Source organism: Nesoenas mayeri (assembly GCF_963082525.1).
Source record: "Nesoenas mayeri genome assembly, chromosome: 1".
Classification (NCBI taxonomy): Eukaryota; Metazoa; Chordata; class Aves; order Columbiformes; family Columbidae; genus Nesoenas; species Nesoenas mayeri.
In genome coordinates this window covers 60,568,926-60,582,817 of record NC_137541.1, presented here as the reverse complement: position 1 = coordinate 60,582,817, position 13,892 = coordinate 60,568,926, and the positions used below count along the sequence as shown (strand labels likewise).

At 42.0% G+C, this 13,892-nt stretch overlaps 1 protein-coding gene across 3 annotated transcripts in view; it reads left to right on the top strand.

The window, feature by feature from the left end:
- Positions 1 to 13,649, top strand: part of DGKI (diacylglycerol kinase iota) — a gene marked incomplete at its 3' end in the record, with an annotated part of 110,405 nt that extends 96,756 nt beyond the window's left edge. For all 3 annotated transcript variants that reach the window (XM_080342200.1, XM_080342201.1, XM_080342202.1), the window contains 5 exons: positions 952 to 989; positions 2,539 to 2,659; positions 10,178 to 10,214; positions 12,089 to 12,188; positions 13,533 to 13,649. In XM_080342200.1, the coding sequence (XP_080198326.1) occupies positions 952 to 989; positions 2,539 to 2,659; positions 10,178 to 10,214; positions 12,089 to 12,188; positions 13,533 to 13,649 (413 nt within the window). The remainder of the gene's footprint in view (positions 1 to 951; positions 990 to 2,538; positions 2,660 to 10,177; positions 10,215 to 12,088; positions 12,189 to 13,532) is intronic.
- Positions 13,650 to 13,892: the final 243 nt, after the last annotated feature.

The window sequence follows — 13,892 nt, the reverse complement described above, 5'->3', positions numbered from 1 at the left end:
AAGTAAGTGCTTTCCCAGAAAGACTATTCATAATTGTTTTTTAATATATATATATGTATATATATAATGATAGGGAGAACACAGAAAAAAAGGAGGAAATAGCTGCATAGCAGTAGATTTGAAACAATTTCTCATGCTTGTGGTTATTTGCCACCATGGTGTTTTCAGCTGAATGCAGCCTATACATAGGGCAATACAGAGTCCCAAGCTTTTGCCTTCCTTCCTCTTTCCAACAGGCACAGGGCAGGCAGTAGTGGGCAGCCCCTGGCTCTATACACAGCTCTGTCCTGCCTTGCTGTGAGCCTTTGTTCACTTTGCCTCTCTTTGCCTCCCTTTCCTTCTGTGTCTCGTTAAATTATAAAGGCTAAAAAGGTGGGCACTGGCTCCTGCTCTCTGTTTGACCCTGCCTGCCAAAGTCAGGGGACTTGCTGTTCACTGGCACGTTGAAATGTTTTTGTAATACAAATAATTATTAAGAAATTTCTATTTGGCCACCTAATCATCTGCAACTTGAGACTCTCTATGTTTTTGAGACTGTCTGACCACTCCACTGTTAATATGAATAAAGTCTCAGAGGTCTAAGGATGCTTTCAGGCTTTCTGCATTTGTCTTCAGGGACAGCCCAGGTGCTAGAGACTTGAGCCCACCCTGTGGACACTGTTGAAAGGTCCCTGAAGTGTCTCAAGGCAAAAAATTCATATAGGAGAGACATGCAGTTCCAGGGCAGCATTAAAAATGCTTACTTGATGTCCCTACAGCATTTGTGCAACATAGGTAGTCTTCCATCTGCTTGCCAGTGCAGGGTTTGCATTGGTTTTGATAATATATGAGAATGAAAGTGGATTGAGGCATTGCTCTTAGCTTGCACATACTGTGAGCTATGTTCTCAGCTGTGAGGCTCCATGCATAATGCTTTCAGCCTAACATTAGCTTTCTGTTTGTCTTTTGCAGCACTTTTACAGGCAGTCATAGCTGGTGATCTGCTGAAGGTAAGTACAGAGCACTGAGTATCCACTTTTTCACTGCTTTTTGCAGGTCTGATATACTGTAAATTTTATCACACCTCTGCTCAAAACATAGACAGACTGCTGTGGAGGGACTGCTGACAAGTGCCATTTTACAGTCTTTCCAGGAAAACTTGAATATTAGGGGAACACATCAGTCAGGTGAGATGTGGAATTGAAGTGAATAGGATCTGGTGTTATACGGCACCTTTCAGCCCAGGATTCATAGCGTACTGCACAGAGCAATGTGTCAGCTAATAACAGGGAAATTACTATACTGGCAAATGCAACACTGAACAGCAGGGTAGTTCTGACACAGCCTTTTCCACAATAAGGATCTTTTACTGCAGCAAGGTTGGTAGCCAAGGCCCTAGATTTGCTAGAGACTTCTTAACTTCTACTTAGACAACTACCAAACCAGGTAGAACAAATCTCAAGTTGTTGTTTTATCATTTGATGGATGTCTCAAAGCATGTGCTGCATTGATATTGTTAGTTATTGGAAGGAAAAGGCACCCATGCAAGAATGTTTTGTGCCTAAAGTATTAAGTTCCATGTCTGACAGTTATTCAGACTGTGTTTTTCAGTAGCCAAGTCAGGATTTGGAAACGTGCCCTCAAATTTGAATGAGGACTGTGATTAATGATTCCAGTTTTATCTGCAAGAAACCAGCTTGGAGCCATTTGTAAACATGACAGTACTGTTAGGCCAACTCTTTGCTTGCAGATGCCCCTTCTATACCTCTGCCCCTGTGCTTGTGGCTGCAGCATCTAGGGAGTGGTCCTTCAACCAGCAGTCAAAAATATTGCCCCCTTTTCCCTTCTTGAAAACTTTTTGCCTGAGTTTGTTTTGACAGGGAAACTTCTTGCCCTTCTTCAGATGTACCACATCATAAATTATGCCCTGCTGTCACAATCCTCTCCTTTTCTGCAGTGATCTGCACTGCAGTCCCCCCCCAACCAGAGTTTACAGCATTTCTGACACCTGGCCAGTGCCATTTCTGGCCCATTCTTATCCCATGTAGGGCTTCCCCGTCCACCAGCCCCAGGCAGAGGATGGAGAGTGAGAAGGGAGATCTGGGGTAGCTGAATCCCACCTCCTTGTGGAGTTTTGGAGTTTTCTGATTTAGTCAGAAAGTGTTTATCTCCTGTGCTAAGGAAAAATTGGAATTTTCAGTAGAGAAGCAAAAAAATTTCCATCAACTACATATATTTTAAAGTATCCCAACAATTTCACCAGAAGTGGTATGCAAGCATTGCTAGCAAGTAATAATTCATCACCAGTAGAGTAGCAATGTCTCATTGTTTAGGAAATATGAACTGCCCTTCTTAAACCATACAATTGTCAATAGTTCTAGTTTCAGATATGTTTTCATTGGGACCTAAGATCTGGGTTTAAAGTAATATTTTATTTCATTTTATTCTGTTATTGTACTGACCTCCCATGAAAATAAATAAATAATTTTCCTACATATTTGTTTTTCTGCTCCTCCCATCTGTGGTGTTTTATTTTGTTTTTGTTTTGGTTTTTTCCAGTTCATAGAATGCTGTAAAAAAGGAGCCAATTTGTTAATTCGAGGACCTGATCACTGCTCCTTGCTGCACCATGCTGCCAAGACTGGGCATGGCGAGATCGTGAAATACATCCTGGAGCATGGTGAGTCACACTGGGCAAAGCCACAGAGAACTGTACTTCAGCCAAGTGTCAGTCAGGTAAAACCACACTGTGCATCTGGAAGTGCCCTCACTCATCTGTTGTCACCCTCAACAAAATGTCCACCTTTAGTATGTGTGAGCAGGATGCGAGGAATGTGGTAGCAATGAGAGTGGTGCCTCCAGGTAAAGGGAAAGTGGCTTTTGAAGAGGACGGGTGTTTTCAAATTTGCATCATTTGTGTGGCTGTGAAGAAGCAGCGTGATGCTCTAGTTAGAACGTCTGGCATAGGAATCCTCTGAACAAATTTGTTTTTCAATTAGAGCACATTTACAGTGATGGAGAGCCCATCCAATCATTGGTATTATTTCAGTATTTAATAATACACTGGTTAGGAACCTGTGCATTTATTTCTAGTCTGGATTTGCCTCACTTTCCTTCCATGTTTCTGTTAAATTTAAGACCACACAACAACAAAAAATTGTGATTTCCATTTTATATTCACAGGTTATGATCACGCCATTTCCCTTTTTTCCTTTCAACTCTTTTTATCTTTGTCAGTAACAGAATTGCAGGCATGCTTCCACAAGCTATGCAGCAATTGGTGTGTGTAAATACATTTGAAGCAGTTGCATTTAGTAGTGTCTACCTGTTGAACTACTGTAATCTTGTTCACTGGTTGCTGGAGAGTGGTACAGTAATATTGTCACTGCTCTGCACACAGAGCTGAAGTCCCAGTGATCAGCCTTCTGCATTGTAGGAAATGTTTTCTAGTTGTTTAAACATTCTTGTAACTCTCCTCTGATCCCTCTTCAGAATATCAGTGACTATTTGGACTTCCAGATGTCAAAATCAGCTACATTATTTCAGCAGTAGTGTTAGCACTAAACACAGAGACTGCCTCTGGCAACTGGAATAAGTATTAACCAATGCTTGAAAGCTACAGCTGAAACTGTACAGGGAGAAGAAAAAAGCACAACTCAAAGGAAGAAGTGATAATCCATCTGTTAACACTTGCGTTAATTGGGGAGGGATTTAGCTCAAGCTTAACTCTTAATTTTAAGCATTTACATATAGGTGTCAGGTAATCTGTGGATCTAAGTTCCTGCATTGTCAAGAGAGATCTGTGACTCAGTTCATCTGCTCATGTATGACAGAGGTACTAGGGGAGACCTGTCCTCTTTCAGTGGCAGACTGAAGTGAGGAGAGCATCTTTAATAGCAACAGACTTCTAGCACGACTAGCTCAAGGGAGACCTAGTCAAGGTAGTCATTGGAACCTAGCAAGTGATTCAACTGACCTATGCACTTCATTTGCTTAGCTAAACATAACTATCTAATGTCTTTGCCATTGGACATCCAGGACATCTGCATAGATCAACAGGATAACATATAAGGCCTGTAGGAGACCCATACTGGACTGATAGGTGAAGTCCAAGAAAGCATCCCTGTCATTCCAAACACATCCCAAGGCTTGCCTGTAGGCATACTGAATGGCACAAAATATCTGTGTGTGGACAGCTGAACTCTGCCCCAAATATCTGACTGAGGGGATCTGAACTGCTCTTTTACTCTTTTATGTGTAGACACCTACATATGGGTAGCTAAGCGCAGTTGTCCTTATATTCAAATACTGGCTAGTTTTCTTACCAGTTGTAACAAGCCTTACCAGTGCTAAATCTCCCTCCTGTTTAACTTATTATCACATTAGTCACAGTGCATATATGTGTCTCTGAATTCTGTAGATAGACATAATTTCACTTCATTTTCTTACTGCCTCTGGTCTCTTACACTGAACATGACCTGTGCCAATTCACTGTCATGGTTGCTTCTCCATTGTTTTTCTTAGACACATATGCCTTAACTTAGTCACAATCTGACTCAGTCACCATTCCTTTGGTGAAGGTTTAACATGAGATCATTTAAGCTGCTAAGGATGTGAGCAAGGAATTTTTGACTGGAATAGAGAAATGTGAGGGATTATGGACTGCTAGACAAAGACAAACCAGAAGGTTGATCAAATGTCAGCTCAGTTCCTCTCTCCCTGCTTTATCCCCAAGGATGGCAGGAAGCTTTTGCAGCTTTCCAGACATATGTCCTCTGGGCTTCTCCAAATACATTGTTTATTTAACATTCTCTGGGGATCAGAGAGTGCATGGGACAATGCTCTAATAGGGGCCTCCTCTCTTCTCTCACCAAGCAATTAATGAAACTCATTTCTACCCTGGGCACTTCTCAGTCACAAATGAGCTCTCTTGCTGAATCATCATCATAATGTCCTTGTTTTTCTGCTGCATTCTCTGGCGTCTTCTCAACAATAATTAGTGTATAAGAACCAGTCCAATGCTACTAATATCTGAGGCGGTTTCCCTGTATCTAGTTTCTCATTTCTGCTGATATCCACCCTTGATTAGAATGGGTCTTATTCCTGTTCTAACAATTACCTCTGCCCAGCCATACTTCCTCTGTAGTTTGTCTGCTTCCCATACATGACTGGAGGTAGTTAATAAGAGCTTCACTGCAAAATACCCTCCAGCACACAGCACAGAGAACCTGTTATTAATCACACAAGGAAAACCTTCTGATTATCTTTAAAAAACAACAAAACAAGACAAACCCCATCATACCAGGAATTTTAACTGCCTAGTGTGAAACTACTGGGCTGAATTGAACATGATACTGGAGTGACAAATGCCCCCCTGCCCAGACCACTGGGATTATGGAAGAGAGAAAATGATGTCGTGATGTGGTGACTGTTCTTGTGGAGACGGCTTTATGCTTTCTGCAAACATTCAGGGGACATTAATGTGAGCAGTTATTCTGTGATCTTGAGTAGAATGATCTCAGATGTTAAGGGGAGAAAAATAACCCTTCTTAAATCAGAAAAAGCAGAGGTGAGTCACACAGGGAGACTGCTGTGCAGTATTGCCAGATACTTGGCAGTGGACTAGCATGAACCTGGAATAGCAGCTAAAGCACCAGTATAGTAGGTATTAGGATGACAGCAGCTTACTGCTGCAGGAACAGTTGTGCTGGCTCCTGTTCCTGCAAAACAGTTTCTCTCTGTCCCCTGGGCAGGAAGGGCAGATACACGGACCTATCTGTTGTTCAAGACTTCCTTCCTAAATTAGGGGTCTTCTGCTTGTAGTATGAGGGTCACCTTTTAAGATCTGTCTGTAGTTAGGCTAAGGAACACTTAGCTTGAAACTGAGGGTCAAACTCAGTAGGTATCAGAACCACATCTGCTTAGTGCTGCAGTCAGCAGCTCTCTCACACCCATAATGCATGAACGTTAGAGAACAGTTAACTGTTTACTTGCTTAACACAAACAGGATAAGGGAGGGCTTAAGAAGCTCTGTTAGAAAAAGGATCTCCTAAATAATTATCTGTATTTGGAATCAAACTTGGCTTGGAGTCTTTATCTGACCATTCTGAACTATTTATAATTTATAACCATTCTACAAGACATTCCAAGATTTGCCTTCTCCATGTCTTCTTCTTTTCTATAGAGGCTCAAAAAACAGACAAGAATTCTGTAGGCTATTCATCTAGAGTATTTTAATTTTAAACAGTTGACTTTAATTTTTACAGTTGACTTAGGAGTTTGTAGTGGGAAGTTCTGGTGGAACAGTCAGTCAGTAAATCATCCCATTCTGAACATTTCTGTGACCTCAAACCTCAATGTCCTTGCTCCATTAGACAGCATCCTCTGGTAAGAAGAGAATGCTTTCATTACTCTCAGCACTGCAAGTCAACAGTGAAGAGCCATCAGTGAGTTTGGATTTGCATCCTGAACAGATTCAAGAGTTAGAAAGAAGGCTTTAGCAAGCAAATTTTGCCATTACAGAGACATATGTCAGGGACTGGATTTGAATAGTCATCAGAAATCAACACTGAAGGACGGTGAATTTGCCTGATGTTTGCTAGTATGTCTAGATTTGCAGAATGTTTTATAGTAGTGGACATTTGTGAAGGACCTAAGCAGAAAACAGATTAGTTTTTCTAGAAGGTGCAAGGTACAAAATAGTCTATTTTAATGTTTAAATTTACTAAATTTTAGATCAACATGGCTGAGAAGCAGTTACTATGAAAGGCATGCTCCCATAGCCCATCTGCCCTCTATGTTACTGTGGAAATTCTGAGCTAAAAGACACTAGCAATAAAAAACAGACACCGTTAATCTTCATATCAGGTAAAAATGAGGAGTGTGCAGTTGGTAGAAGGCTTGAAATAGTTCTGACTTTGCAGATTACTATTATTTTAAAAATATTCCTTCGTTGAAGGTAAGGAACCAAATCCAATTTTGTCCTCCAGAAAACAACCTCAATCAAGTTATGTAGCAAAGGTGGTTTTGACAGATAGACATTCAGAAATGCTGATAATGTCCAACAACACTGCTTAAAGCAAATACCCTTCTTCCCCAGTTGTATGAAGAGGTGACAGGGCAAAGGACTGGCAGGGGTTAATAGCTGTGGGTCTCCTGTGGGCAGCTGTAACCATATCCATTGGAGAGGGCAGGGTGTGCTGTGGCCCAGGGGACTTTTGGACTGCATGAGGCTGTATATTTTGGAAACGCCTCTGAAATATGGTCATTTAGTCTCTCTTTTATGTTGTAGTGAGCTCAGCTAAAAGGCAGCTGCTTTCGAGTGTTGCCTTCCCTTCTCTCCTCCCATCCCGAGCTCAGACTGCTTTGCCTCCTGAGAAACCAGAGAAGGGCTTTGGTGGAGTGAAAGGGGGCAGAAGGAGAAAAGGAAAAAAGTTAATAATTCTACACAGACAGTCTATTGGAGATGTTAAGGAAGGAGAGTGATCTCAGCTGGGCTTCTCCTCAGTGTGTCATGCTTTTCAGCTCCTTTCATGCGAACTTCTTCCCCCCTGCCCCATCCTGCCATTCTTTAGTCCCCAAGTTGCTCACTCTCTTTCTCTTTCTTTTTTTTTGTTTTTATTTTTTTTCCCTCCCTCCACCTCTCCACACATTTCTGTCTTTTGTTTTTATTTCCCCCCCTGCTGTTTTCCTTGATAGAAATCTCACTCATGCATTTCCCTTCCGGATTTCTATTGGGTTATTTTGTCCTCTCTCTCTCTGCGCCTTGGTCCCCTTTTCTTTCTCTGCCTCTTGTCCCAGAGTAAAACAGCCGCCTCCCCGCTGGGTCAGGATGACAGTGCTGTTAGCTTTCCCAGTGCCAGCCCTTTCCACATCTGTGCAGCTTTTGTCCCAGGGCAGAGGGGGATTTGGAATGGTCGGTTGGCAGCGCCAGGGAGACTGATGTAAAAATGAGGTCCAAAAAGGAGGGGAAAGGGAATTAGGAGGAGGGCGTGAGATGGTTTAAGAGAAGTACAGCTGAAAATAAAATAAAGAAGTAAAGGGCACAGCTCAGGCTGTATGTGAGTTAGGACATTCCAGCTTCGGAGGTAAGTCAGAAAGAATGAAACAAATTAATGCTTGTACCACATTGTGCTGCTAATTAATTAGCCCCAGTATCTGCCTCTTCTGTATGACTGAGACAGAGTCAGGGCTCTCCCGTTAAATGCTTTATTTGGGACAGCATCCAGGAGAGCAACCTTTTCACACAGGTAGGATGTACCTGGCACCTCCTAAAGTCTGTGCTCACAGGCTGCCCACTCAGTCCTCAGCTTCTCTATTCCAACCTTGCTGTTTCTTCCTGCTCCAGACCAGTTTTCCTTCACCCTTGTCTTTCTGCCTCTACAGACTTATTCTGCTCCAGCTTCTCCTCCCTCTCAGGTGATATTCTTCTAACTTCTCTCCATCCTTCCTCCTAATGTTTTAACACCTTTTTTCATTCTTGCCCACTTACAACGGCAAGTACTTCTATGCCAACCTATGCAGCCAACCTAGTCCCCCTGTTCACCTAGTCACCCTTTACCTTTGCATCACAACCTACTTTGTCCCATCCATAAACAGAAATAATAGTTTGCTTAGTGGTGTCTTTTCTAACACACTGCAGGCCATTCCTGGTTGCCTGTCCCTGGGACACGACACTGCAGCATACCATGGAGAATTGCCTCTATTTTTGAGAGAACATTATTTTTTCCTGGGAGATGTAAAGGAGTTCTTTTCTTCATCTGTGTTTTATTTTCTTTTTAGTTTCTCAGGCATTATCTTTCCTCTCAACAAGAGGCGCTGCTTAGCACCCTGTATCCTTCTTCATGCTTGTTGGGGCTCAGGGGTTATGAATGATTCTTCATTTTGATAGGGAAGAGTGAACACATAGCTACCAAATGCAGAGATGAGAACGCGTGGTCGTAGAGTCAGGGTGCTGTGCTTTAAACATTGACAGTGGCTAATGAGTCTGGAGAACTGCTACGATAGGTACGTAATGCCCTGTACACTGGGGACTAAGCATAGTACTTTTTTGACCACCCCTTCCTCATGATGACAGACGATGAAGTGAAGGAGCTACCTGCATCTCCAGGAGTCAAGGCAGCCAGCTATCCCCAATGATACTGCATGAGTACGTTGTATTAATAGAAGCAGTGAGGGAGAGACAGGCTACTCTAATACATTTTGACATACACTAAGAGTGAAAGGAGTGTAGAGAGGTTGTATGTAGGCCTTTGTAAGCAAGCAGTGTGAAATTCCTCAGTTGCAGGTGAGATTTGTGGTAAGCTCTTGAGAACTCTTGAATTTCAAAGTCAAAGTGTGCTGAAGAGAAATATTCATGCACAGGAAGGAAAATTCCTGTAAAGTTCCACTGTTCCCCCTGCTTACTGCCCCATACCATCTGGCACTATGCTCCAGAGCAGTAGAGAGAAGAAGAACAAGCCAGACTGCAAAGGGAAAAGTTTTTCTCATTTCAAATGCTATCCAGATCTTAGCCTGTAATTCAGTGATGGAATTTGCTGCTACAAACATCTGCCTGTAGTGAATATCAAGGACAAAAGAACATTAGCATAAATGCATTATTTTTTCCCACTTAACAAAAATCTTTTGTGTTTTTCTTAATCTTACTTTCCTGATCATTGCTAACTAGTAGTGTACAGGATTTGCCTATCAATATAAAGACCGCTGGGAATATTCCACCCTGATCTACATTCTATATAATGCTGTTAAATGGAGTAGCATAGGGATGTCATTCAGGATGGAATTTGGCTAATTTCAACTTCCTAATGACATTTTCCCTCTAGTACTAACAATAGATTTTAATGTGCAATATATCAGGGTTTCCAGTATATCAGGATTTTCAATGCACTGTACTTCCATGAACCACTTAATTGAGCAAGGTGAAGAGTGAGAAAATAAACTCCATGAATATTTATTGCCAGTGTAATTTAGAGGCAGCTGCTCCCTGGTGCTGACACTCCAGCAGTGACTGGGCATTCAGAACTTTGCTAGTGCAAGGGCTCAAACAAACAAATATTACCTGGAAATTGGACATATTTCTGCAAATTGAGCTTTAAGTGGACTTCTTTTACATATTTGTACCAAGAATCTTCTCTTGGTAGTTGTACACCTTAGTCATGCAGACAAATGCCATATGACATACCTTGACTGTCTTTTGCAGGTCCATCTGAATTACTGGATATGGCAGACAGTGAAACGTAAGTATGATTTACTCTGTCCTTCACATTATGAGCATTACCCTAGCAGACCTCTCTTATTTTTCAAGTGCAAACTTTCAAATAAAAGAGCCTGTAAAATGGCACGTGTCTTCAAGGTCAAAACGTAAACAAAAATCCTCCAAAACCCAAACACCAACGACCTCATATGTGGCTTTTTGGACTAAAACAAATGTTTCTTGAACTTTAAAAAGCACTTTCTCTCTATTACTGCCCATGCAGCCTTAACCTTTCTAGAGGAATACAAGTCTTGTATTGTGCTATGATTTTTCCAGAATCCAGTTATTGAGGAAGCAACCTGAAGGGTAAATTCCAGAAATCAGGAAATTACTTTTCTTACCCTACACCTTTTCTTCAGTCACTTCTTGGTTCTGTCAGTGTGCTTTGCCTTATCTGTCCCAAGTGGCCACAACCTGTGCAGTTGAAGATTTATCTGAAATAGTTAGAACCATGATCACCTCTGTTTTTACATAAAAGAGACTTTACTTTCCAATTACCAATTGCTCTGTGTCTTGTTATATAATCAAGATGTCACAAGGAGTACATAATGGATGTACAAGTAATCCTGAGAAGTATATGGAATATATGGGAAGTAAAAGTAGCCTTTCTCTCAGGGGTTAAACTTACCATTCCTCATCCAATAGTGCCCTCCTCTGCTAATGGAGAGCACAAAAAAGGTTCTGCATAAAGTGCATGTGTGCAGTGTGGAGGTGATGGGTCTGGATGGACTGCACATTTCTCTTCATCCAGGAGCATAGCACAGCCACATAAATAAAGTGTAAGTGAACACAGCTATGAGGGCTTCCCTTTACAAAGGTCCTTCTACCACTAACTCTTAAAAGAGAAGGTTCAAGCCCTAACTGATAGCATGAATTTCTCTTTTGATCCTCAGGGGAATTCAGATAGTGTCCCATTCTGAATCTAGTTCTCATGCAGCAGAGTCAGTTTAACTACAAGGGTGCCTATTAATATTTCAACTTGTCCTGCTGTGGACTGAGGTTGAAATTCCTTTACGCCCTCTCACTTTCTGGGTAGGTAGGTGCAAGGTTTGTCCTACTATGTCTTTCTTGTCATTATTTTGGAAGTTATGTAATGGCCCCATTTGTTGGACACTAGTATTAAGGATACCTTTTCAACCCACTCAAAGCATACTTTCCTCCTCTTATTAGGTTAACCTAGATAGATTTCTTTAACCTTGTTACTCCAGTTCATCTCAGAATCCTGTTACATGTAAACCCAGTCTGATTGAAGAGCTTTGCAATAAATCTGTTCCCACTGCACAGCCTTCTCTTTTGAAAAGCATGTGTTTAGGCTTCCTCAGTAGCTAACCAGGCCAGCAGTGTAAAAAAAACCCACAGCCCTTACTCTCATATGTACAAGAGAGCAGGGTGGTGGAACTAGGGCAGCAAGTGCACCAGTCATGGCTTTAATGGGTAGGATTTTTCTGTGGTGCATCCCAGAATGAAGTTGAGGAAAGAAATAAAGGAAAAAAACAAACACTATTTCTCCTTTGCTTTCTATGAAATAAAAAGGTGGATAGTTTGACTTTTTCAGCAGTCAGCAGAACTGGTGGTTGGATGGGAATGTGGTGATCAGTCCTTTGAATACATAAAACCTGTGCATGTTTCTTTCCCACCCCTCAGAAGTTCTTCGTCTGCTATTTGTGCATTGCAGGCTTTCCTACCGAGTCAAAGGATGTAGATGCTAAGGGAGAGAGTGCACAAGTCTGCCTCTGCCAGCAAGCAGGAACCTCGCAGAAATACAGCATCCTTCTCTGTCTGTCCTCTGCACCTCATACTTCATAAATGTACATTGGTGTGATGTGTCTCACTGCTGGTTTCTGTACTTTGGTCTAGGGGTGAGACAGCCTTACATAAGGCAGCCTGCCAGCGCCATCGAGCCATCTGCCAGCTTCTGGTGGATGCGGGAGCCTCTCTGAGAAAGACAGACTCCAAGGTAACCCAGCCCTGTCAACCAGTTATAAAATACTGTAGCCAAGTGAGACTGAGCAGCATCCGTCCCTGCTGTGTGTATGATTGAGGCTTCCTTGTGTGTGCCAAGAGCCATTTTTATTTAGAAAACTGTATTGATTTAAACAAGTACAAGACACTTCAGTCCTCAATGTGGGTCATCTTCATCATAGCAAGAGCCTGGCCTCAAACTATTCAGTGCATTGGATGTGAATGAGGCACCTCCATGGCACAGCAGCATCCTTCTCCTGTGTGGTCAAAAGAGAGGCCTGTGGGCAAGGACCACCTAGGGAAGCCTTGGTTTGTGATTGTATAGCATCTGTGAGGCTCCATTATTGTGGCTAATCATTTTCTTTTGCCCTCACCCCTATGCTCACTGATGTGACACCACAACCCTCTCTCAGTGTACACTTGGCTGAGAAAGATGTCTGGGCAAAATTAAACCCTAGGAATATTCTGTCAACACAACAATCTGATCATTTGGGAACATGGTCCAGAAATTGCCCCTCTGGCATTTCTGAACATAAACATCCTGTGGTCAGCAGCTGAGATCTCTGAGTTCCAGAATCAGAAGCACAATTAAAACCAATTCCTACCACGTTATGCTGTATGGGGTAGCCTGTAAGAGGGAGAGAGATCATCTCTTTTTCAGATAAGAGTACTGTACACTGCAAAAGATAATTTCTGCAACAGCTGAAACCCAGACAAGTGGCTTCTGCCTTGTTTATCTTCATCTGCAGAGAAATCCAAGGAGCTGGAGTGTTTTTCTGTAGATACAATAGCATTCCAATATTTTTCCATAGTTTAGGATCAAGACTTGTGTACAAATTTAACAGTGCTCATAAGGTAGATCAGATAACAGAGTAGCAAATCGATACACTGAAAAATGATTTATACTTGAGATAGAATGAGACATGTTGAACTCCTCCCAATGCCATGCATCTCTCTCTGCACATCCTAACCAAAGTGTGTAGTCTGTGAAGTGCATTTTTCAAGTGTTAGCTAGAGTATTGTGCATCATATTCATTCACATAGGGACTGCAGTCCTAGAATGAAAAATCAGTTCCTTCCAGCATGTGAGCACTTCTGTGTGATGTATCAAATAGCATGTCCTTGCAGATCTGCATGATTTGTCCTAAATCACACAAGGAATTTGAAAATCTTTAGTTTAAAGATAGAAACACTTGACTTTACTTATTTGTTGTACAAACTGGTGTTAATTCTCCAGACTAGCTTCTATCCTTCTTGTAGTGATTTTTCTGTGTTGTGTTTTCATCTATTCTTCTAAATATGTAGCACAAGACTTTCTCTTCGTATTTCTTTATTATAGGGTAAAACCCCTCGTGACAGGGCTCAGCAAGCTGGTGACCCAGATCTAGCTGCCTACCTGGACAGTCGACAAAACTACCAAATGGTTTCCCATGAGGATCTGGAGACAGCAGTTTGATGTCTGAAAATATCAAAGAGGATCCTTGGAAATCACAAGGCTGCACCTGAGGCACTTGGGCATCGTGTGAGGAAGAAGCTGATGGAATCAACATGTCACTCACTGTCGTGGAAAATACCTGAGGACATGCCATCAGTTTCTAAGGGCTACTGAGTCTTGCCACGGAACGGTTAGGTTCCATGAGTTAGCCCATGATGGATGAGGCGGGACACTCAAAGGTCTGTGGAATCCATGGGCCACGGA